At 35.3% G+C, this 23788-nt stretch overlaps 3 protein-coding genes across 4 annotated transcripts in view; 1 reads left to right on the forward strand and 2 right to left on the reverse strand.

Moving 5' to 3' along the window:
- LOC125645932 (protein Hikeshi-like) overlaps positions 1 to 23788 on the reverse strand; it is a 145465-nt gene that overhangs the window by 48096 nt on the left and 73581 nt on the right. The window lies entirely within an intron of this gene.
- Positions 1482 to 23542, reverse strand: LOC125647764 (electrogenic aspartate/glutamate antiporter SLC25A13, mitochondrial-like). 2 transcript variants are annotated; one of them, XM_048874577.2, is made up of 19 exons: positions 23450 to 23542; positions 23211 to 23285; positions 22255 to 22308; positions 21949 to 22088; positions 20995 to 21110; positions 18946 to 19085; positions 18488 to 18634; positions 16489 to 16627; positions 16074 to 16167; positions 14535 to 14619; positions 14044 to 14055; positions 10605 to 10698; positions 10117 to 10325; positions 9579 to 9659; positions 9127 to 9267; positions 8227 to 8365; positions 6505 to 6663; positions 6035 to 6125; positions 1482 to 5630 (listed from the first exon to the last, which is right to left on the reverse strand). In XM_048874577.2, exons 1-19 carry the CDS (start codon positions 23468 to 23470, stop codon positions 5468 to 5470), a joined length of 2100 nt encoding a protein of 699 aa, XP_048730534.2. In that variant the 5' UTR covers positions 23471 to 23542; the 3' UTR covers positions 1482 to 5467. The 2 variants fall into 2 exon arrangements, with proteins under 2 accessions (XP_048730534.2, XP_048730535.2); XM_048874578.2 differs by lacking the exon at positions 14044 to 14055.
- LOC125647766 (histone acetyltransferase type B catalytic subunit-like) overlaps positions 23571 to 23788 on the forward strand; it is a 22191-nt gene continuing 21973 nt past the window's right edge. The window contains exon 1 of the mRNA XM_048874580.2: positions 23571 to 23636. Within this exon, the coding sequence (XP_048730537.2) occupies positions 23630 to 23636 (7 nt within the window). The 5' untranslated portion in view covers positions 23571 to 23629. The remainder of the gene's footprint in view (positions 23637 to 23788) is intronic.

Genomic DNA, 23788 nt, shown 5'->3' on the forward strand with positions numbered 1-23788 from the left:
TGCCATACCATAATATGTCTCGTCTTTGACGGCCGTTTAGAAAGGTCACAGTATAGCCAATATAAAGATTACCATTCTAAATCTCAATCTCTTCCAATAGATTGAATAATTATACCCCCACAACAAGTTGTGGGGGGGTATACTGGAATCGGGTTGTCCGTCTGTCTGTCCGTCCGTCTGTAGACGCAATGGTTTCTGGGCTCTAAAGCATTATCCTTTCCACCTACTGTCACCATATCATGTATATGGACTACCCATGGGATTAAGATGTTCCCTATTGATTTTGAGGTCAAAGGTCAAGCGCACTGGACATAGAAGTAGCAATATGGTTTCCGGGCTCTAAAGCGTTATCCTTTCCACCTACAGTCACCATATCATACATATGGACTACCCATGGGATGAAGATGTTCCCTATCGATTTTGGGGTCAAAAGGTCAAGCGCACTGGACATCGAAGTAACAATATGGTTTCCATTTAAATTCTTTAACGGTTTTTTCATCGTATGGAGATGCTGTGTTCTTAGATAATCCATTTCACCCTACAAACGAGAATACCCAAGGTTAGTCAAGCCATTTGTTTTTTACACTCAGAAAAGAGATAGTTTATACACATTACCAACAACCTTTGGGAGATTGGGGTATGCGGGGGGTATTCTTCGTGAGCATTGCTCACAGTACCTCTTGTTGACGTCTTACATGATAGTAACAATGTTGTGAATAGTTGGGGTTTTTTTCTTTACATTTTGGCCTTTTATAAAAATGGTAATGCCAGCCAATATATAAATAAAGAGGCCCATGGGCCACATCACTCACCGGAGTCACCTTGGCTCATATCTGAAGATTTTCCCTATATATTCGCATGTAAAACTTTGATCCCTGTTGTGGCCCCAACCTAATACCGGGGACCATGATTTTTACAAACTTGAATCTGCACTATGTCAGGAAGCTTTCATGTAAACATCAACTTTTCTGGCCCAGTGCATACTATTTCCAGTTAAGCAATTTACTGATATTGCTTAAACACTTCAAGTATGGTTTGCAAAGGAAATGTGCGTAATTAACAGAACGCAGAAATATCCATGTTTAGAGCAAAGTTTTCAGATCACTATAGTAGAGACTGTTTGTAGATTTAAAATTCATTCTAAACTGTGAATGTAGAAATTTACATGAGGGGTTAGTAAATTACACCCCCCCCCCCCCTACTATTCCCATAGTTAAGCAATTTATCAATGCAAGATACTGACATCGTGCAAAGGAAACACGTGTAGTTTAATAACAACACACAGAAATACCCACATTTCCAGACTTTTCAAGATTTGATGACCCCCGATTTCACGGTAATTAACACACAGAAATACCCACATTTATAGACTTCTAGATTTGATGACCCAAGATTTCATTGTAATTAACACACAGAAATATCCACATTTACAGACTTTTCAAGATTCTCAAAGGCTAGTGTAGGAAAATTATTCACAAAACAATGGTAAAACTTCTTTATTGATCATTCACATTTCTGTCCATTTTCATAGTCTATCATAATCAGTAAACAATGCACCTGGAACATTCACCAAATATCAAAAGCATCTGTGAAATTATTATCAAATACAGCAAGATATCAATTTTAAAATCCAGTTTTCAACAACATCTACATATAAAAATGTAAGCCTTGACACACTGGAAAATGCAACTGCCTAGTAAAACACAGATCACAGACTTCATATTGTCGCTTGGATAAAAAAAAATACAGCAACAGCATTAATTAGCAAATTACAAATTTTTGCCAGATATTTAAAAAAAAACAAAGTACAGAACAATTCACTAGTTTTAAAATTTGGCCATTTAATTTGAGACTTTACGAACTTGTTGATATCACACTGAATTTGACTAGTAAAACAAAACATGAAATGCCTATGGGCCACAACACTCACCCGAGCAATTAACATTCAGCATTTTGTGAGCATTAACGTTTTGTTAAATAATATGTAGCCATTATGAATTCATATGCCAATTAAAAAGCACGGCAATCGTGTACTATAATCAACTCAAAAAGTTAGCATTTCACCCGAACCACTAGTTTGTCCCATCCAAACGGAATCGTGCCCAAAATATCAAAAATTTCGATTACTCAGTCTTTCATGATTAGCCATTAATAAAACTAAGGTGCTGTTGCTGAAGACATTGCAAGCAATCTTTCTAAAAGGATTTGAATAATTTACAGATGTGTTGAATAGACATGCGACAAATATTGACCAGAAATACGCCCTGGAGCCTTTGGCTCGTGTGAACTAGATACTAAAAGACAAGAGGTAACGTGGTTTTCTGGTACTTGTAGCTCATTGTGCAACTGAAAATGTACTCACTTTTGTTTAATTATACACCACAATGTAAAACATCAATTCAAACTTTTGATACTCATCAAAACTTTGTAACTTCATAACTTTCAAAAATGGACATTTGAGGAAGAAAATTTTCAAATGAACAGAAAATTCATAAAAAGATTTCGCATGTGCTGAAAAATTTTGATGGATCCCACGTGACTATACATTGAAAATGGATGAATCTAATCATCTCCCTTCCGAATTATTTTTCAGCGTAACTTTTCAATATTGATGCTAACCCTATTAGTATACTTAATCAAACATTCTTCCTGACTAAAATCAATTGAATGACCACAGTAGAATGAATGAAATATTTCTAGAAATTCAAAATATGTAAGCATACATGTATGTAACATACAGTGTATTTATTTAAACTTGTACAAAAATAAGTTCGATAATTTACTGAAATAAACAAATTAGTTTCCGCATTTATGGCTCTGTTGATTGCCAGTGTGCTGATGATAAAAATATATTTTTTCAATAATCAAAATAAATCGCACTGCACAAAAACAAACTGTGGAGACAAGGAACGCTTCATAATAAACAGACAAATGTACATTTACACCATTTACCCTAAATAGAAATCTTCAGTATTCGAACATTTTCTTGCAAACAATCATTAATTCTTACAACCAGTAACCCAATTCTTAGAAGGTACACTTCTCTCGGTAACCATAACAAAATTTTGCAGTATTTCGCATCAGTCACATCACACAAAGATCAAATCATTTATACACATCTTGCATGTTATTACAGTTGGAACAAAATTGCTTTAAAAAACAAATGCGTGTTCGTATGTACAAAGCAAATATAAAAATTTGGAAATAATGTTTTTCAATACATATATACACATGTACCTGGATACTCACAGAAGAAATACTTTGTATATCCTCTCAGAGATACTAATTCGCAGCGACGGAAAAACATTGAACCACAAGAATAACAGCTGAGCTGTAAATTCCCAATTTTCAGTACCTTGGAATCGAGACATTTCAAAATACAGATTGTTACATGCACATCGTATATACTTCTGTACAGCCTTTCAATGTTTTCACGTTTTGTGCGCTATCTCAACTTCCTTCCATTTCATCTGAAGCTTCTCCATAAAAAAAAAATTATGCTCTGTACAAATGTTTCTGAATTCAAGCAAAACTTTTGAGCTGGGTCACTTAACTTTACACAGATACAGCTCACAACACACCTTAAGCCCAAATATGAGCTTCTACCATTTGGTCATTACAAAATTATAACCTGGACAAAGATTTCTAACTTTTTAATTAATGTCCTGAGGTCCACAAGAATATTTCTAATTAAATAATTTACTTTTACTATTGCAGCCATAGAGCCTTCACCCACCCTAGCACCAAAACCCCCTGACCCAGGAGCCATCAATTTCATCGTTTTGGCAGAGGCCTCCTTGCTCCTCCTGGTTATATACAGTGTTTGTCTGCTAGATGTCTTGAGTAAAGATGATTTTTTAAATTCTGTACCCTCTTTAAAGGTTTTGCCTTGCACCCCATGCAGAGGGACAGTGACCAATAATATCAAGTTCTGTTCCTCATTATCCCAAGTGTGCTTTATACCAAACTTGGTAAAAACGAAGAAAGAAAAATAATCAATATCTGGGCCATTAGTATTTCATCAGAAATAAGAAAATGTTCAAACACACGATAGATACAATACATATAAACAGACAAAATATAGCAGTGTGAAACACGCCATAATGCTGAACCCAGTTTGAACTTTGACATGACCTTGATTTTAGTGTGCTATACAGCTTTTACCTTGACCTTGCAATTCATTGAGCAAATCTACCAACTTGTGAAGTTCAGAAGTTTACATGAATGGCCAATGTTGCAGACAGACAACCCCAGTATAACATGCCATTGATCTCTGGGGCATAAATATGCCAAGAAAAAAACTGCATATACTTTATCATCTCACTAAAAACCTGAAATAGATTTCTTACATAGAAACTTGAGAAATAATAAGCAATAGTGACTCTAACCAACATAACTGCAACCTTTTCATTAGTAAAATCAAAATATTGTCAAACATTTCCCACTAATAAGCTTTACCTGTGAATGATATGTACACTCTGGCAGACTTTTATTTTCAATACAGTTTGAGTATTTATCACAATGTGTCCTTTCAAATCAAATGGCAGTTTACTCAATCGGAAGCAGTATTACTAAAATAAAAATATTTGACAAGTTACATATACAGTAAACCACACTTATAACGAATTCACGCTTATCTATTTCCCTGTGAGAGGAAAATAATTGTTGATTGTAGAGGAAAACAAATTGTATTTTAAACAAAGTATGGTTATAATGAACTGTTTTCATTGGCCCTGTGGGTTCATTATTTTTCACTGGCCCTGGAGGTTTGCTATCACTGTCTTTTACTGTATAATAAAAATTTGGTTATAATGAGCTACTTTTCGCTGGCCCTGGGGGTTCACTTTAGCTGCGTTTTACTGTATAATGTAGTTTGTTATAATGAACTGTTTTCCGCTGGCCCTGAAGGTTCATTATAACCGTGTTTTACTGTATAATGAAGTTTGGTCATAATGAACTGTTTTCCGCTGGCCCTGAAGGTTCACTATAACCATGTTTTACTGTATATTTACAAGACATCATTTTCAGTGAGACAATCTCTATTCTCTTTACTCCTCCAGCATCTTATACATTGTATTGGACCAAAACTCATACACTTTGAAAAGCAAATTCAACAGTGTATAAAGAATCGTTTACAATCAAAACTGCAATGAACCGTTTCATCCCAAAATGCTTGCACACCGATCGCACTACACCGGAGCCTACAACAGTGGTTTACAGCATGTGCAATCAAGTTCAACAAATATAGCCAAATTACCCTTACCAATATCTTTTGATATGTGATAAACATTTTCATTAACATCTGAGTAACTTATTCAACAAAGAATCTATAAATAGTAACAATGTGATACAGCAGACCAGTCAGTCTCTCTGCAAATAACAACAGGGGTATCTTCAAGGAATGGTTTCAATACCTATCCTAAAATCACTAAAGTCTTCACAAACTACATCCTAAAATTCATACAAATCATGTTTGTATTGAGCTTTTGAACTTGGGTAAACACAGTCCAAACTTAGATTCCATCCCATTGAAGGTGGCCAGAGCCAGCCGGTAGCCCCCAATGTGATCCGGGTTACGGGAAAGTTGCTTCTCCAGCTGTGTGGACTGGGGCTCGGATCCTTGCGGACGTCTGAAAGATAACGACCAATCAAATTTCATGTTAAATTTATCATATCAATACTGCAGGAAATCTCTGACTTAGCAGAAGTCTTATATGTGCATTATATGTATTTCTGACAATTCACGAAACTGAAGTTGATAAAAGCAGGCATTCTATATTTACATACCAGTCATAGAATACACATTTTTTTTACGAAAAAGAAATACTGCAGATCACTTTTCGTTACACAATGACGTATTCACGAGACATAACTTTAGAGAATCATCATTCATTGCTCAAATCTTTCTCGTACATTTAAGGGTTCATACATGAGAACAAATTTTCATGAATGCCCGATCTCGCGAAATTACACGTAAATCAAGTTCTCGTAATTAAAATATGATTAACAGTAATATATAATATCTGATTCTAACCTTCCACCAAAGTCCACATAAAACAACCTCTGAAGAACTTCATATGTCAGCAGTGTCACACCAAACTGTGGGGAAGACCTGAATACTCGAGCTGAAAACAAAAGACTAAAATCAACAACACTTATCAAAGCAATCACCAATATTAAATACCATTATCATCCAAGAAAATTGTAAGATGATATAAAATTCAAAATTGGCATCAAAAATAGGTGCAACTCCTCGCAATGTTCAATTTAACTATATGATCTTGACCTATAATCTTTGACCCAGAAACTGTGAGCTTTTTGGCTCTTCCCATCTCTGGGGCAAGTACATTGTACATGTATGAGTGATCAATTGGACTAGTAAACCAACATTTTACCCGATCAGACCAATCATTTAGTAGACCTGGTCAGTCGGACGTGCCTTAGTGTCAAACCCTGTGATTATACAAAGATGAGAAAGGAAAGGTAACTCTGTGAATATCTGACCTGGTGTTCCCTTCCAGAAGGCCCAGCCTCCTTCCTCTTTGTAGATTTTACGGATGCAGTCAATAACTCCATTGTATGCCGTCTGCCCTGTTCTAGCTTGTACCTGAAGTCTGGTTTTGATCACATCAGCCGGTGTAGGAATAGCTGCAGCGGGCATACCTAGAAATTAAGTAAAAACGTAGTCAAGTTCTCATCAACGCATGAGCATGAACATAGTCAAGTTCTCATCAACGCACGAACGCAAGTCAAGTTCTCACATTTGAACATAGTTAAGTTACCATCAACGCATTAACACATACACGCATTTGAACTATGGATGTCAAATTGGACAATATTTGATACTCAGTTACTCAGACGATTTTCCGATGGAGTGCATGGTTACTCGGTAAAAATGTAACTACACCTGTGTTATATTGATAGCTGTTAATTCTCATCCATGTTTTTCTGTGATTATAATACTGTATTAAATCATCATTAAAAACACCTTGAGCCTGACTAAATTTAATAAACTAGAGATTGTTTTTATGAAAAACAAATGTCTCCCCAGCTCACCAAATTGAAACCTCCCTTTAATGTACTGCATGCCATGGAGGAGAAAGCATGAGCAGGAACATAAACAATATGAACTCCGATAAGCCATATAGGAGGAGAAGCGTTCACAAACTACTTTACACCCTCCACCCCTCAGATCCACTATAACTTTAAGGACAACATTTGGATCCTCTTGTCCCTGCAAAATGCACATCTGCAAACTGCATTAAAGTATCATACAAAATTTCAAGTCTATTCTTAACCCCTCTTAGATCCACTATAACTTTTAGGAAAATAATTGGATCCTCCTATCCCTACAATATGCACATTTACAAATGTACAAAGTTTTATGTCTATCCGAAAAGCCATATCGGATTTTGTGACAGACGGACGGACAGTACAAAACACTAGGTCTCCCCCAGGAGTGACATAATGATACCTAACAGGTGTACCATGCATATTTTATTACTGATGTTTTTAATGATGATGTGTATTTGAAATATTTAAAAATATACAGATGTACATTTGAGTATTAAACCGAATTTTGATTTTTGGTATTCAATACTCAGATGTTCGATTGAGTACCTGATAAACCAATTCAAACATAATGGAAACATGATCAGCATCAGGGGTTACCCTAGTCTTACATCTTGTACATTTAGCCCAAAATTTAAAGGCATGTAATAAAATCACAGTGAGAATCCAATGTAAATATTTTACATTCCTAGATGGAACTATCATGCAAGTTTAGCCTGGTAGAGGTTAATAGTTACTAGAGACGATCACAGAAATGGATCAACATGAAATACATGTAGCTACTGAGTTACCTGCTATAGCAGTGGACAGAGATGGATTGACGTGAAATACATGCTGACTTACCTGCTATAGCAGTGGACAGAGATGGATTGACGTGAAATACATGCTTACTTACCTGCTATGGTAGCGGACAGAGATGGATTGACATGAAATACGTGCTGACTTACCTGCTATAGCAGTGGACAGAGATGGATTGACGTGAAATACATGCTGACTTACCTGCTATGGTAGCGGACAGAGATGGATTGACGTGAAATACCTGCTGACTTACCTGCTATAGCAGTGGACAGAGATGGATTGACGTGAAATACGTGCTGACTTACCTGCTATAGCAGTGGACAGAGATGGATTGACGTGAAATACGTGCTAACTTACCTGCTATGGTAGCGGACAGAAGTAACGTTCCCCAGGAGTTGTAGCCATTCTCATCAGCCAACGCTTTCTTTGTGTGGGCATAGGCTGGGAAATAAATGGCTGAAAAAGGTATGTCTCTCAAGAAACAAGCCCTGGACCCCTACAGTACAACATGAAGCAGCCATTTTAATATATAACACATTTTACACATCATTTTCTAAATATAATGCATTTAACAAATTTTTGTGAATAATTTGTAGAATCAACATTTTCTGTCTATATTTTCAAACATGTACCCTGTTGATCATTGTGTAAATTCGATGCATATCAGGACACCGTATATCTCTTCACTTTTCTGAATTATAGACCTTGCAGGTCTTTTGGATTCACCAACGAATTCAGAATGTACATTGATTATTGTAAAGCGCTTTGAGCAGCATACGCTGGAAAAGGCACTATATAAAACCAATCATTATTATATAGCAAATTTACAACTTTCATTTCCCAAAGGCATGAACACAATGTATTTGTACTCATTTATGGTGAATTCAGTTTGAGATGTCAATAATTCACCACTAAACTGATGTTTTTATTTCACAACACTGGCCAACTCAAAAGAAATGTTCATTTTAATTAAATACGAATTCAATGTCAAACCATGGGTTATCATTTGCTTTACTATTAAATATACTTGACAAAATTTGATCAGGATTGTATAACTGAGACAGCTGATTTCAAAATGGCAGATATGAATATTACACTGCTATTATGTCCTTCAAAGTGAAATTTTGCACTTATGATAAAAAATAAAATAGAAGTACTTAAAAATGTTTAATACAGTTTTCATGGTAATGATCAATCTCATTTTATAAACAAAGAATATTTCGTGCTGTATCCGAGATGTACTGATTTTCTACTTACCTTGTAAAGTCCCATGAAGCCAAGCTCCCTGATGACCGTAAAGGCACTGACTTTAGCCTTCCCGTGCATCTCCCCCGCCACCTGAAGTCGAATCTTGACAATTTCTAGCGGGTTGGTAAACATAACTTGAGAAGCTCCAGCCTGTCAGGAAATAAAAACAACACACCTAAAATGATAGCCTCGATAAACATAATACTGTAAACATGAATGCACAGGACTATTTACACTAAATACGTGATCACAGGATTTTCATGTAAATTACCCCCACACAAAGTATCCCCATGGTTAAACAATTTATTAATAAAAGATACTGACATTGTGTAATTAAATACTATGTGTAAAGTTTGCTAAAGTAATACGTGCAATTAACAACACACGGAAATACTATACTATATAGTACTGTATCATAATGAAGAGACCATCTCTTCTTACTTTTGCTCTTTTGAACTTACTGTGCCTCCTGCAACCATTTCTGCCCATATGGGTATGGAGCCATCTTTACAGGTTAACTTGTCTCTCATGAAGTCATTCATCTGTCATAAGATTGCGAAGTTCTAGCTTAAATCATGGATCAATGAAATACAGTTAAACTTGCACAAAGCAAAGAACAATTCCTCCCCAACCACAAGTTTTTCTTTAGGTATGAAAAATAACTTTGTTACAAGACTCTTATTTAACTGTTTCAACTAGCAAAATTTAACAAAGACAAATTCTTCTTATTTCACTAACGTACAGTATATAAATCTTGTGTAGTGTTACATAGTCTTCCCAAATTGATGAATTCTTAATGTAATTTGATCGACATGCACTATATTCCAAAATCCTGTACAAAAACATGGTTATAGCAAACCTCCAGGTCCAGTGAAAGACAATTCATTCTAACGACACTTCATTATATCCAATACAAATTTTTTTATTTTCCTCTCATAAGGGAATAAATATCACTTTGCAGTAAGTTTGTTATAAGTGTGTTTTACTGTAGATAAGTACCGTTAATTTGATGGCTTTCTCAGGACACACCCCCACAAGCTGCGGCCCCAGTCCTCGATACAGCCCTAGAACTCCCTCGTGTCTTATCACCTTCTTGAAGCAGTCCCAACTGTTTTTATACATTAACTCTCCTACCATCGGGCCAGTCCTCTGGTTCTGCATCCTGGTTTTCACCAGATCAATCGGGTATACCGCTGTCGCCCCAGTAGCTGTAATAAACAAAATTCGTATCTAGCACGCTAAACGTATACTTTAATGGACAGTATTAATTTTCAAAAAAAGTTATCAACCCTTGCAAATGAAAGATCTAGAATAAAAATATAGTATGTAAATACGTAATCCCTGGAGTTAATTATAGCACAGTATATCTAAGTTCTGTGACTCAGAAGAAATACAAATTGCATCATACCTGCCATATTTTTCAGACATCAATGTGGGACTTTGTTACAAAATTGTAGGGAATATTTATATTGTGGTTTTCTGCTTACCTCCAGCTATAGATCCCAGGATAAATCTGTAACCGCTCTCCAGAACCTCCATAAAGAACGTCCTTTCCGTTCCCTGTTCCAAGGCCAGCTTTTCCTGGAGTGGATGTTACACAATGAACTGATAAGTATACGTAGCTTAACAGATTTCATTAGAATCAATCAATTTCACAACGTATTTCATACATCATAAAAACTAAATTCAATACTTTAAATACTAAAAAGGGTTTTTTTTTTACGGTTAAAATTCATTCTTAGTTTTTTCTAACTTACAGTAGTTGTTAGAGACACTGAATTCTCTATTACCTCACACCAACTGTTAAATATGTTTTAAACGTCAACAGAATTCTTAAAAGAAGGATCTGTCCATACTCAATAATCTCTGCAATCCCTCATCTCCCAAATAAACTAAAGAACAATCAATAGAAATACCCCCCCCCCCCCAATCAAAGTAAATAGACAAGATATTCACGAATTTTTAGAAATTTTATTTTCAATTACGCCCATTTTTTTAAACTGGCAGAATAGTTACTATGTGCTGTGTTTGTTAATTGCTATTGCGTAATTTCTACTGAAACTGCAACAAGCTACATCTATAGGCACTTGTCTTTATAATTACAAATATAAATATTATAACAGGAATTCTTTGTTTGAAAACTACTTCTATTACATATATGTGCGTTTTCATGACGTGTCGGCCTTTGAAGGTGCGTTAATGATTTAAATTACGAATGATAATTTTTTGTTTCGATTAAAATCATCCCGTTTCCAATCCTCCCTTACCACAGTCTGTGAAAATAACCGCAAAGATAAACCTCAAACAACACTGCTAAAATTAGGAGCTTGCAGTACTAAATAAGTGTAGCTTTAGTGAGTCACGTGCCATTTATATCAATGAAAACTAAAAATACATATACATTAAATAATTACGATACTAGTATACGTGAGTGGGGATTCGGTAATCCGGATGCCATTGACCCAGATGCTTCTCCTTCTGGATGATTTTTTGGGAAACTTACACCTAATTTAGCTTTGGTAATCCAGAAATTCAAATTCCAGATCCCTATAATTTTTACTATAAAATGTATTCAAAAATTGCGTCATTAATCCAGATGGTAATTTTTAGAAAGGTCAGTCTCTGACTATTTTAGTATTGATGTAATTGTAAAGAAAACATAAGCCACGCTGATTGAAATGATTATTTAAATCCCATCCACATCTCCCTAATTAGGTGCTTATCTTCTATGTCTGTCGATTAAACAGCACTTGCCGATCAGGGCGATGTTTTGCCAATTTTGCGATGTGTGTTGTATTGTATACCAATCTGTAGCACCTTATTGGTCTTCATCTGCTAATGGATTGGACATCATGTCGTATGAATATATGTCATTTAACTGCTACACGTATCAAATGTACTCGGCCTTGTGTCAATATCAGCTTGTTCAGATAGAAAGGGTGTATACATGCAAGTGAGACTTATTCTAGACATTATGCACGTTCTGTTTTTATAACGCTGATTGAAAAGTGACATATTTTTAGTCAGTTTTAACATGATCGGATATTTTCATGTATAAAATGCCACGCATGTGCATTATCCCATGTAAGATTGAATCTTATTATGATGCCGTAGAGCTTTAGGTTTGTAAATTTAATCTCCGAGTTGGAGAGAGACATTACTGTTTTTAATCACAAGTCAGGTTTGTGCATGCAGACACATGTAATTTCGATGTTGCTTGATATTCTGTTCAGTTTTTGATGGATCAAAATAATAAGTGCACGTGACCAGATAAAACCAGTAGTAATATGTACTACCTCACAATGCCGCACACACCCCCTACACACAGTTTGTAATACGTCATCACAAAACCTTGGGAGGATGATAAGGAGTGTGGACATTTTATTCCCCAAATAATTTAGAAAATAAATATAAGCATTTATTTACTTTTCCAATTACATGCGGTACTTGATTGTTTGCTTTTAGTGCATGGGGTTTATAGTTTTGAGTATTTGTTTAATAATACACGTAAATATCTACAAGTGCATGGATATATCAAATTAAGTGCTTTGAAATGCACATAAATGATAATATTGTTATGTTTTATCTAATACAGCAATTCGTTGATCTTTATATACGAAGTTAGTATACTGATTATGAAAAACTCCATGTGATTCATTTATCCAAACACTTCATTTATCCGGATGATCTTGCTGGGAATCAAAGTGTCTGGATTAACAAGGCTTCATAGTATATACACTCAAACTTGGTGTTGTCATAGTTTCATAAATAATTATGTGTAGATTCTGTGTAACTACTTTTTACAGTAATGATTGATTCCATGGCTACTACATACGGGTACGTTTTCTCATTGATGATTGATATTACGATCACTAAATTGTGTTTTTCTTTTCTTACTTTTCCAACAAATTAGTGGGAAAGATCTAGCACATCACAATTTTGAAAAGTTTTATGAAAATATATATATATAATACATATACAGATCAAATACTCAAATGAATCGGACAACAACCATGCACTTTAAAAGAAAAAAAAAATGGACAAATTGCAGTTAATTGTTCAGTGAAAGAGTAGACTGTAAGGACTTAAATAAAATCCATGTTCGGGAAATTACTCGATTTCTGTTAGCGGAAGGCACAATTATTTAGTATCTTTTCACAAGGACTGTTACCATACATGACAGCAGGAATCGACACGATTTTGTATTTCTAAGTCTCCACCACGATGGATAGCTTGGACAAGTTTTACGCTAATCCTAGTCAAAAATCTCCCATTCAAGACACAGAATGCCCTATGTGTAAGTAATATGAAACAACTTTTCAATATTCTTATTTGAAAAACAGAAATATATCTCTGGTATTTCCAACTGTCAACATACATTTTTGCGATAGTTGACAATGTTGAGCAGACACCAACTCAGATCTTCACACTTAGTTAAGCGTACAAATGTGTGGAAACGTTCCATACAAGTCTGACATCGTAAAACAATGGACACAATTTCAACAGCTCAGTGGTTAGTGCCCTTTGGAGACATGGCTGATACTAAAATCATGACGTACCTGCAGGTCCTGTACAATAACACAGTAGAGTTCGAAATCATTCCAGGCAAGGGAAGCAAAGTCAGAGCTCGGACACAGTTGGAAAAAATCTGTGACCTTGACCCAGTTGCCAAGATCAAGATCTTTATATAGTTTTGGGGGCCATGGGCAATATTATACAAAGATTTGAAGAATTACAAGCATGGGTGGAAGTTTCAAAACTCTGGTCTTACTTAATGTTTTAAAGAATTACATGCTGATGACTGCATATGTGACTCAGGTGAGTGCGGTGGCCAATAAGCCTTTTGTTTAAACATAATCCAAGTTTTAAGGACATAAAAAAAGCAAGCTGAGAAAAGCTTTGATTATAAATATGTGTATACCATACCTCCAAGTGTTCCTATTTAGTCCCACCAAAAATAATTACAAAAGTTTGACGTTATAATTAGTATACAAAAATAAGCTGGTTCAGAAAAATAACTATCCCAAGGTCTACTCAATGTTCAAAGAAATAATATTGGTAAGAATTGCAGTAGCCTATTCTGTTATAATTCTGTTTATTATTACTACAACCTATCTGTGCAGCATTCATTGTTCACACAAACAAACAACAAAATGTGCTTTTCAATTCAAAGTATTAATTTTTTGTGTTCTTAGAATTTATGTTTTTATAGGCAGTAATTAAAAGTGCTAAAGTGAACTTTTAATTAATTTTGCTGATGCATTAAATGTAGATCTTTAAGTAACTATACAATTGTATGCAGTGATAACATTTTTATCAGATTTACAAATATACATAAAAAATGTCAATGTTAAAAGGTAATTTTTTCAATGATAAAACAAATTTGAAAATACCACATGACTTTTATGAACATCTACCTGTGCTATTTGCATCTGAATAGAGTAAGGCGTCTCTCTTCCCTCGGCAGGGGAAAGGTCTGAAATATCCTCATAAGTTATTCTCCTGCAATTGTAAAATAACGCTGTTAATGTATACATCATGAAAAGCTACGGTACACAAACATTTCCATTATCTTCATATAAAAAATATTCAAACCAACTGTCCCAAAAGTTTCTCCAGATGTAGACTAGGTTCTCTAATGCAACATGTAACTAAGGTGAAGAGTAAGCTACGCTGAACTGTATCGAATATATCAATATCATTTAATTTTACATGTAACAAGCAATTTCATTGGCTTATTTCACTTTATCAACATTGAATTTCTTTAAATCATATAAACAAAGTCACTCTTTAGTAGTCCCGCTATGTGACCTCTGTCCTAGGAATGAAGTCACAATGCATTTGGCTGTTCAATTTCTATTTTTTTGCTAAGGTAATATTGGTCCACATCAATTCATACATACATACATATCTTTTTTTTTTTAAAGAATTATTCATCAAATTATATAAAATGTGGTATAATACTAAATCAAACAAGAGGTACTGTGAGCAATGCTCACTAAGAATACGCCCCGCTTACCCCAATCTCCCAAAGGGTGTTGGTAATAGGTATAAACTACCTCTTTTCTGAGTGTAAAAAACAAATGGCATGACAAACCGAACCATATTGCTACTTCAATGTCCAGTGCGCTTGACCTTTGACTTTTTGACCCCAAAATCGATAGGGAACATCTTCATCCCATGGGTAGTCCATATATATGATATAGTGATGGTAGGTGGAAAGGATAACGCTTTAAAGCCCGGAAACCATATTGCTACTTCGATGTCCAGTGCACTTGACCTTTGGATCCTAAAATCGATAGGGAACATCTTCATCCCATGGGTTGTCCATATATATGATATGGTGACTGTAGGTGGAAAGGATAATGCTTTAGAGCCCGGAAACCATTGCGTCTACAGACGGACGGACGGACAACCCGATTCCAGTATACCCCCCCCCCCAACTTGTTGCGGGGGTATAATAAAGGAAAAAGTGAGCAAGCTCAAATACCCCATGCTCCAACATTGCTTGACAATGCCTCACATAATGAATGGTAATGCTATGCATTACTGCAAGAACAGGACAGACGGGCTCAAAATTCCAAGTTCAAAAGGGGCATAACTCCCACAAAAATTGATTGAATCAGAATTTCCTGGGAATATGCACATCTACACAGAGTGTCCTTATCAACTACAAAGTTTCACAAAATTCTGTTGAGTAGTCTCAGAGGAGTTGCACTGACAAGAACAGGACAGACAGGCTCAAAATTCAAAAGGGGCATAACTCCCATGAAAATTATTGAATAAAAAATTCCTGGGAAAATACACAGTGTGTCCTTATTGACTACAAAGTTTCACAAAATTCCATTGAGCGGCCCCAGAGGAGTTGTGCTGTCAAGAAAGGGACTGACGGATGGAAGGATAAAAAACATTATACCCTCCACAACTTTGTTGTGTGGGGGTATAAAAACAATTACCCTGTTTGATGTTTCAGTCCAATCAACTGGAACAAGATGTCGATCTCTAGCGGTGTAATTTGAGCAAATTCCTGGGACTGGTACATCAACTCCTCTGAAATGGAAAACAGTTTCCTCATTTAAACTGCGATGTTCAGCTAACTCTAATCAAGTATGTTCTCATTCAATCTATAATGTTCAGCTATCATTCTCAACTTATCAACACTATGTATCATAAGTATGTTCCCATCTTATTTTTGCATTCAAAGATTTCCCTCATGCTGGGAAATCAGACAGCCAGTCAACTGAGTAAATCGTTTTTAATAATACATGGTGACACATACAACCCCTCGCCCTGCATGTAAAGTGGGACCCTGATATTTACAAGTAACTCCCACAATAAATAACCACTCTTACAGTCTATAAAGTATATTACCTTTAGTAACCTCCATTGTTTTATCCCGTCGTGTACAGGCAAGGTAAAGTTTCTGTACTAACTCCAGGTTATTCAGTAACGAAATAAACGCAGTAAAGTAAGCGTAGCTGATCTGTCGGTGACCTCCTCCCACAGCAACCTAAACAATTCAATCACAATAGGAAAATGACAAAAGATTCTAGTCTAAACAATTCAGAAAGATACACACAGCACATAAATACTACCTTGTACACTAAGGCTGTCACGGTTCCAAAATTTTTCGGTCGGTTCTAAATTTTTTACTTCGGGTTCTGGTATTTCGGTTTGGGTCTATATAATTTTTTTTTACAAATCTAACATACAGTTACAGTACTGTAAAATTGAAAACCGTTATTGTATTTTGTCACAATAATTACTCGGGGACGTGGACTAAGGTTTAGACTCGACATCCACGGTACTATAAACAGCATTGTCACTTCTACTCGTTTCCATCCATGCTTTCAATGTTTTGTCATTGACGATGTTGATCCTGTAGTGTATTTTCAATGCTTCTGACATATATATCTTAAATATACTGTCATTATTTAGTTTTGTCCACAATACCATCATTTACCAATTGATCAAAATACCGCCACCTTTGAGGATTTTGACGACATTTCGTTTAAAAACGGATTTCTAATAATGATTCTATTTTTAAAACCAAACCCGAACCGAAATACGGAAAAATGGAACCGAACCCGACCCGAACAACATGACCCGCGGTTTTTGGTATTTCGGGTAACCGTTGCAGCCCTATTGTACACGCCACTATTCGAGATACACACAATACATAAATACTATAATGAGCTACTATATAAGATACACACAACACATAAATACTATATTGTACATGCCACTATTCAAGATACACACAACACATATACTATATTGTACATGTCACTATTCGAGATACACACAACACATATACTATATTGTACATGTCACTATTCGAGATACACACAATACATAAATACTATAATGAGCTACTATATAAGATACACACAACACATAAATACTATATTGTACATGCCACTATTCAAGATACACACAACACATATACTATATTGTACATGTCACTATTCGAGATACACACAACACATATACTATATTGTACATGTCACTATTCGAGATACACACAATACATAAATACTATAATGAGCTACTATATAAGATACACACAACACATAAATACTATATTGTACATGCCACTATTCAAGATACACACAACACATATACTATATTGTACATGTCACTATTCGAGATACACACAACACATATACTATATTGTACATGTCACTATTCGAGATACACACAATACATAAATACTATAATGAGCTACTATATAAGATACACACAACACATAAATACTATATTGTACATGCCACTATTCAAGATACACACAACACATATACTATATTGTACATGTCACTATTCGAGATACACACAACACATATACTATATTGAGCTACTATGAGATACACACAACACATATACTATATTGTACACGCCACTATTCGAGATACACACAACACATATACTATATTGTACACGCCACTATTCGAGATACACACAACACATATACTATATTGTACACGCCACTATTCGAGATACACACAACACATATACTATATTGTACACGCCACTATTCGAGATACACACAACACATATACTATATTGCACATGTCACTATTCGAGATACACACAACACATATACTATATTGAGCTACTATATGAGATACACACAACACATATACTATATTGAGCTACTATTCGAGATACACACAACACATATACTATATTGAGCTACTATATGAGATACACACAACACATATACTATATTGAGCTACTATATGAGATACACACAACTATTACACATACATGTACCTCATACTGTTAACAGCATCACCATATCAGACATACAGGACAGTTACAAACTTTGTGGTTCTACAAATAGACACAAGTACAACACGGGATTACTCACTGTCACCAGGTTTTCTTTAACGAAGGGTGTGAGGAGATAACTCTTTAATTTACACATGATTTCCTCAAAGTCCTTCGCATTGATGTATCCTGTGTCCCCTTTGTCACGTCTTCGAAAAGCTTGCAAGGCATGTTCCTCGTGAAAGTCCTACAAACAAGTACACAGCTTCAAGATATGCCTTGACCTAGATCTGGCATATATATATATATATATATATATGTATCTTTGACCTTGACCTTTCACATCACTGAGTATGAAGTCTATATTCTGCATGTAATTCAAGTTTTGACTAAGGTTAAACGTTGAGGATAGAGAGAGACAAAAAAAACCCCAAAAACTCTAAATTTCAATCTTAGGGCTATTAAAAGATTATTTCTAATAGAGTTCTTGGTGATGAGAAAATAAAAGCATGCCGATTACAAACATGCTAATTACTTGTAGATAAATCATGTCCTTACATGGATCAATTGCGTGAACTCTGTGTAAGTAATTTTCCGTTCTTTGTCTTTCCCAAAATGAAGCTTGATGAACTCGCTGTTGAAGCTAAAGGGAATTTCTCGGTTGAGTGTTGTGTGTTTTATGATGTCTTCAAATTCATCTATGGAACAGAAAATAAATGATACATTATTAAATTATTTTCCCTTAAAAATAAATATTCGCCCTGAACAAATCACACAGGTTTTATCAACCACATCTTTACAAGGCTAATAAGGGAAGTTTTTCTTGCAATAACTTGGAACAATCCATTCATAAGGACATCAACAATCTGTAGAATCTTGTTAAATTTAACATGTTCCACTAAAAGTTATTCACAACACCAGGATGTTTTGAATGAATGCTTACCAAAAATATTTTTTCACCGTTAATTCAAGAAATTGATTGACTGCATGTTTTTATTTGAATTTCTTTTTCTTTAATTATGAAAAAAAGATACAGAGTAATACATCATAGAATTTGAATGATTTCACACTTAAGCTCAATTTCTGAAAAGACATGCAATATGTTTAAATGTAAATGAAATTTTTACATTATCACATTTTTTAGCAGATTTAGGATCTATTTCCATATAGAATCAGAGCTCCAGATAAGTAAATATCAGTGTAAATACTCAATAAATTTTACCAAATACACATTTAAGTTGAAAATCATGCGTATAATTATGCATTAGTAAAATGTAAATACACTATACACTCCCAAAGTAATGCGTATTTGTGATACATGTAGCATAATATAAATACGAATTATCTATTCATATGAATTGAGGTTAGCCCAGGGCTTGATCATACATGAAATTTAGCACTATGAAACACTTTTTGATGACAATCACAATTTTGAAAAATTGGAAGAGTTAACTCAAAACACTATTATATATATAGGCCTATTTGTTATACTTTCTTTCTTAGAGTTAGTGTGCGGTCAAAAGCACAGAAAAAAAGAAACAAACTTGTATTATCAATCATGGACGAATGATATACAGAATTGGATCATAATCATGTGACAGAGTGTCTGACATATTCAAATTTAATGCATCAATGATAAATATCTAATTCCCAATGACCATGGAAAGTTTTAATAAAAAGAACTACAAAGGATTTTCCCCGAAATAGCTCGAGCAGCCTTTCAATATAAACTGCAAGTTAAAGTTTAACGGAAGAAGTACCATTTATCTGGTGACATCCTCTGTGAAAAAAAGCAAAGATAATCAGTAAATTAACAAAATACTCTTGAGAATTTTTTTCTGAAAAGCAAAATACTCATTGATTTGAAAATCAGGGGGTAAGTACTCTTTGTGGAAAAAAACATGAGGTAGTGTGAGCAATGCTCACTAAGAATACCCCCCGCTTACCCCAATCTCCCAAAGGGTGTTGGTAATAGGTATAAACTACCTCTTTTCTGAGTGTAAAAAACAAATGGCATGACAAACCGAACCATATTGCTACTTTGATGTCCAGTGCATATGACCTTGACCCCAAAATCGATAGGGAACATCTTCATCCCATGGGTAGTCCATATATATGATATGGTGACTGTAAGTGGAAAGGATAACGCTTTAGAGACCGGAAACCATATTGCTACTTCAATGTCCAGTGCACTTGACCTTTGACCTTTTGACCACAAAATCGAGAGGGAACATCTTCATCCCATGGGTAGTCCATATATATGATATGGTGACGGTAGGTGGAAAGGATAATGCTTTAGAGCCCGGAAACCATTGCGTCTACAGACGGATGGACAGACAACCCGATTCCAGTATACCCCCCACAACTTGTTGCGGGGGGTATAATTATCTGGAGCTCTGTAGAATACTGAAATACATGTAGTTTGGACAGTATTGGAACAGTTACAAACATCATTAAAAATTTGTGGCACTGCGATTGGGAGCGGGGTCGAAATTTGGCCTGACATAGAGCAACTAGGAAAATCCCCGAGTGCCTTTTACGATTTTACACGATGACTGAGCAAGTTGTATAGAGTTAGTAAACTTTAATTCATTAATGAATCCTTACCACATGAAAGATACCCATTTCCATTCCTGTCAAAAATCTGGAAGGCGAGGGCATACATAGCATCCGGCAGGCAGAGAAGGGCCTCAAAGGCCTGGAACTCTGTGAAGGAAATCTTCCTGAAAAGTAGCCCAGGAAGAAATTTCAAAATTAAGTCACCTACAATGGTTTCTCTCATTTCTTCTCAATTGAATATTTTGTTTCAAGTAAGTTGTTTCAAATGTATGTTCCATTCAAGAATTTCTCAATCCTACAGAAAACAAGAGGACCCCAGAAAACTGTTGACTTTTTAATATCTTAGAGACGGCACTAAAATACACCATCCAATTTGTCTTACAATATGAATTATATATCGACGACTTATTGTCAATCAAGGGCCATGAAAGGCAAAGTATGAAAAATTATACACAAGAGATTTGTATATACAACAGAGATGACAACAGATGGTACCAAGGAACATCACATAATTGTATAAAAGAGATGTATATCACACAAATGACAATGCTGTATATATATTGTAATAATAAATTGCCTTCTAATATGATAATAGTAATAAGTTCTGCCTCGTACCCAAAGTTGTCATCCCAAGAAATATATACAATATACGTTAGTGAGATGTGAACAATTTACACAAGTTTAAAGTGAAAATATCCAAGGAATTATACTCTGTACTGCATGCAGTAAATAAATCATTCAAAAACACGAACTTATGCTGTGCTTCATGTTATTGCGATGTCACTTGCAGACATCGTAAAAGACAACCTGATGACATCGTTAACATATGTCTGAGGGGAATATACAAGTCCACGTTGGTTAGTTTTTTTGCCAATAGCCTACTTTCCTGTAGAATTGAGGATTCATCTTATTTAATAAATGAAGAAACCTCGTTTTTAAGTAATGTTCGATCAGAGTTTTGTTTTTCGTCTGTAGGTTTTACTGTTGATACAAGGCACCTACCCATCTCTGGAAGTATCCACACTGGAAGCAAACAACTTTAGCGTGAAATCATCGCAGTTATCCCCGAGGAACTTCAGGTACCGCTGTATGAGGTCTCCATAGGTCATATAATGCTCCCCACCTTCTACCACGCTGGCATACTGCAAGTTTTAAATTACACATTATCAGTTTTTGTTCCAGGTGTAACAAAAACTAAAACACATGCTTTGTTATCTTGAAGGATGTACATAAGATTAGGCACTGATTAAAACATTTACAAAACCACAAAGGTTTCTGCAAGAAATCTGGAAAAAAATTATTACTTACTTTCAAAAATATTTCTCGCAGTTGCTCTGGATCAGCCCTTTTGAAAACTTCCACCTGAAAAAGAATTCATGTTTCTTCAGTTTATTTTTGTTAAAAATCCTTTGGAATGGTAGCTTTGAGTTTAAGGCTCTCGCTTCGCAACGAGGATTTCCTGGTTCATTAACTCAGTTAGCTCACTTGGTAGAGCACCTGACTGTTATTCAGGGGGCCTGCATTCGATTCCCCGTCTGTTCAGTTGCCCTTTCTCCCTTCCTGGTGACAGGTGAAAATGTCTGCCAGGGGATAAAGATCCTGGTTTGATGTCTTCATGTTGTGAAGACATTTAAAGAGGGAGGAATGTGACAGTCCGATGGGTAGCCAGATAGCTTAGTTGGTAGAGCACCTGCCTAGAGATTAAGGGGCCCTGGGTTCGAATCCCAGTCTGGTCTGTTGCAGTTTCTCCCTTTCTGTTACATAGCTATTAATTTTTGTAACTGTAGCTTTGTTTTGCAACCTTTTCACATAAATCAATGCTTCAAAATTATCATCAAACATAGCATGCACATCAAAAAGTCGACATTATACACAGTTCTAAAAGCGCTTGTTTAAATTATGTAAACATCCTGTTAATGTTCAAATATTTTCCTTATGAATATGCTTTTACACAAAAGAAATGAAAATAAAGCTTTATATAATTACATCTCCTTGGGAAATTTTGGCATAATTTGGGGAGGGTGGGAGGGGGGGGGCTGCCAGAATAAGGTAGCATATTCTTAAGTATGAAAAAAGATGTTTTACATAAGCTAAAAATAGTTAAATTGAAACTGTTTACCAACGGGAAGTAACTCTTTCAAGCCACGAAGGTAAGAAGTCATGCCCTTCAAAAACACGAACTTATGCTGTGCGACTTGAATGCATGCTACAAAGTGTTGCCGCAATAAAGCGTTACATTGTAATCAGCCATTTCTCTCTCTCACCTTTCTGTGTTTCACTTTCTGTTCACATTGTGCAGTTTGGATGGGCCAAACTTTGGAAACAATTTCAAGAAGATGCTGAAAGTAAAACAGAAATTATATTCACTGTCAGAATGTGTGGGAAATTTTAATCAGCGAGTTATTATCACTGTATATCTAACACCAGCGTCGTCTCAATCTCATGTGCAGTTTTAATTATTTTGATACATATGCCTGCAAAACATGAAACCGCGACAACTCACGTCTTTCCCATTAGCCGCCATGTCTCGCTACAAAATACGATCATGCTCTAGGTAAAAAACGATTGGTTGTCATCATTTCTGAATCCGTGATCTAAGCAGACGTGTCAAGGACATTACACCAATGAGAATGCTAAATCCTAGAAAAGTCTCGAAAAATCATTATTTTCGGAACTCACAAAAATGGCGGGTAAGTCAACATCGCTATCTCATTCATTTTTTTGGACAAGCAACATTTTATGATATTTAGCTAATAATAATTTTGTAAATTCAGTTTGCAATTTTATGTTTCATAGAGTGATTAAATGCTATTATATTGAACATAAACATACTGGTTGTCGA

This window comes from Ostrea edulis, chromosome 6 (assembly GCF_947568905.1).
Source record: "Ostrea edulis chromosome 6, xbOstEdul1.1, whole genome shotgun sequence".
NCBI lineage: Eukaryota > Metazoa > Mollusca > Bivalvia > Ostreida > Ostreidae > Ostrea > Ostrea edulis.

Excerpts from the sequence above, each read along its gene's own strand:
- LOC125647764 (XM_048874577.2), bottom strand. The coding sequence starts at position 23,470 with ATGGCGGCTAATGGGAAAGAC. Across the intron at positions 23,286-23,449 it reads TGGCGGCTAATGGGAAAGAC|CATCTTCTTGAAATTGTTTC; the intron begins GTGAGTTGTCGC and ends TTTTACTTTCAG. Across the intron at positions 22,089-22,254 it reads TGCGAGAAATATTTTTGAAA|TATGCCAGCGTGGTAGAAGG; the intron begins GTAAGTAATAAT and ends TAAAACTTGCAG.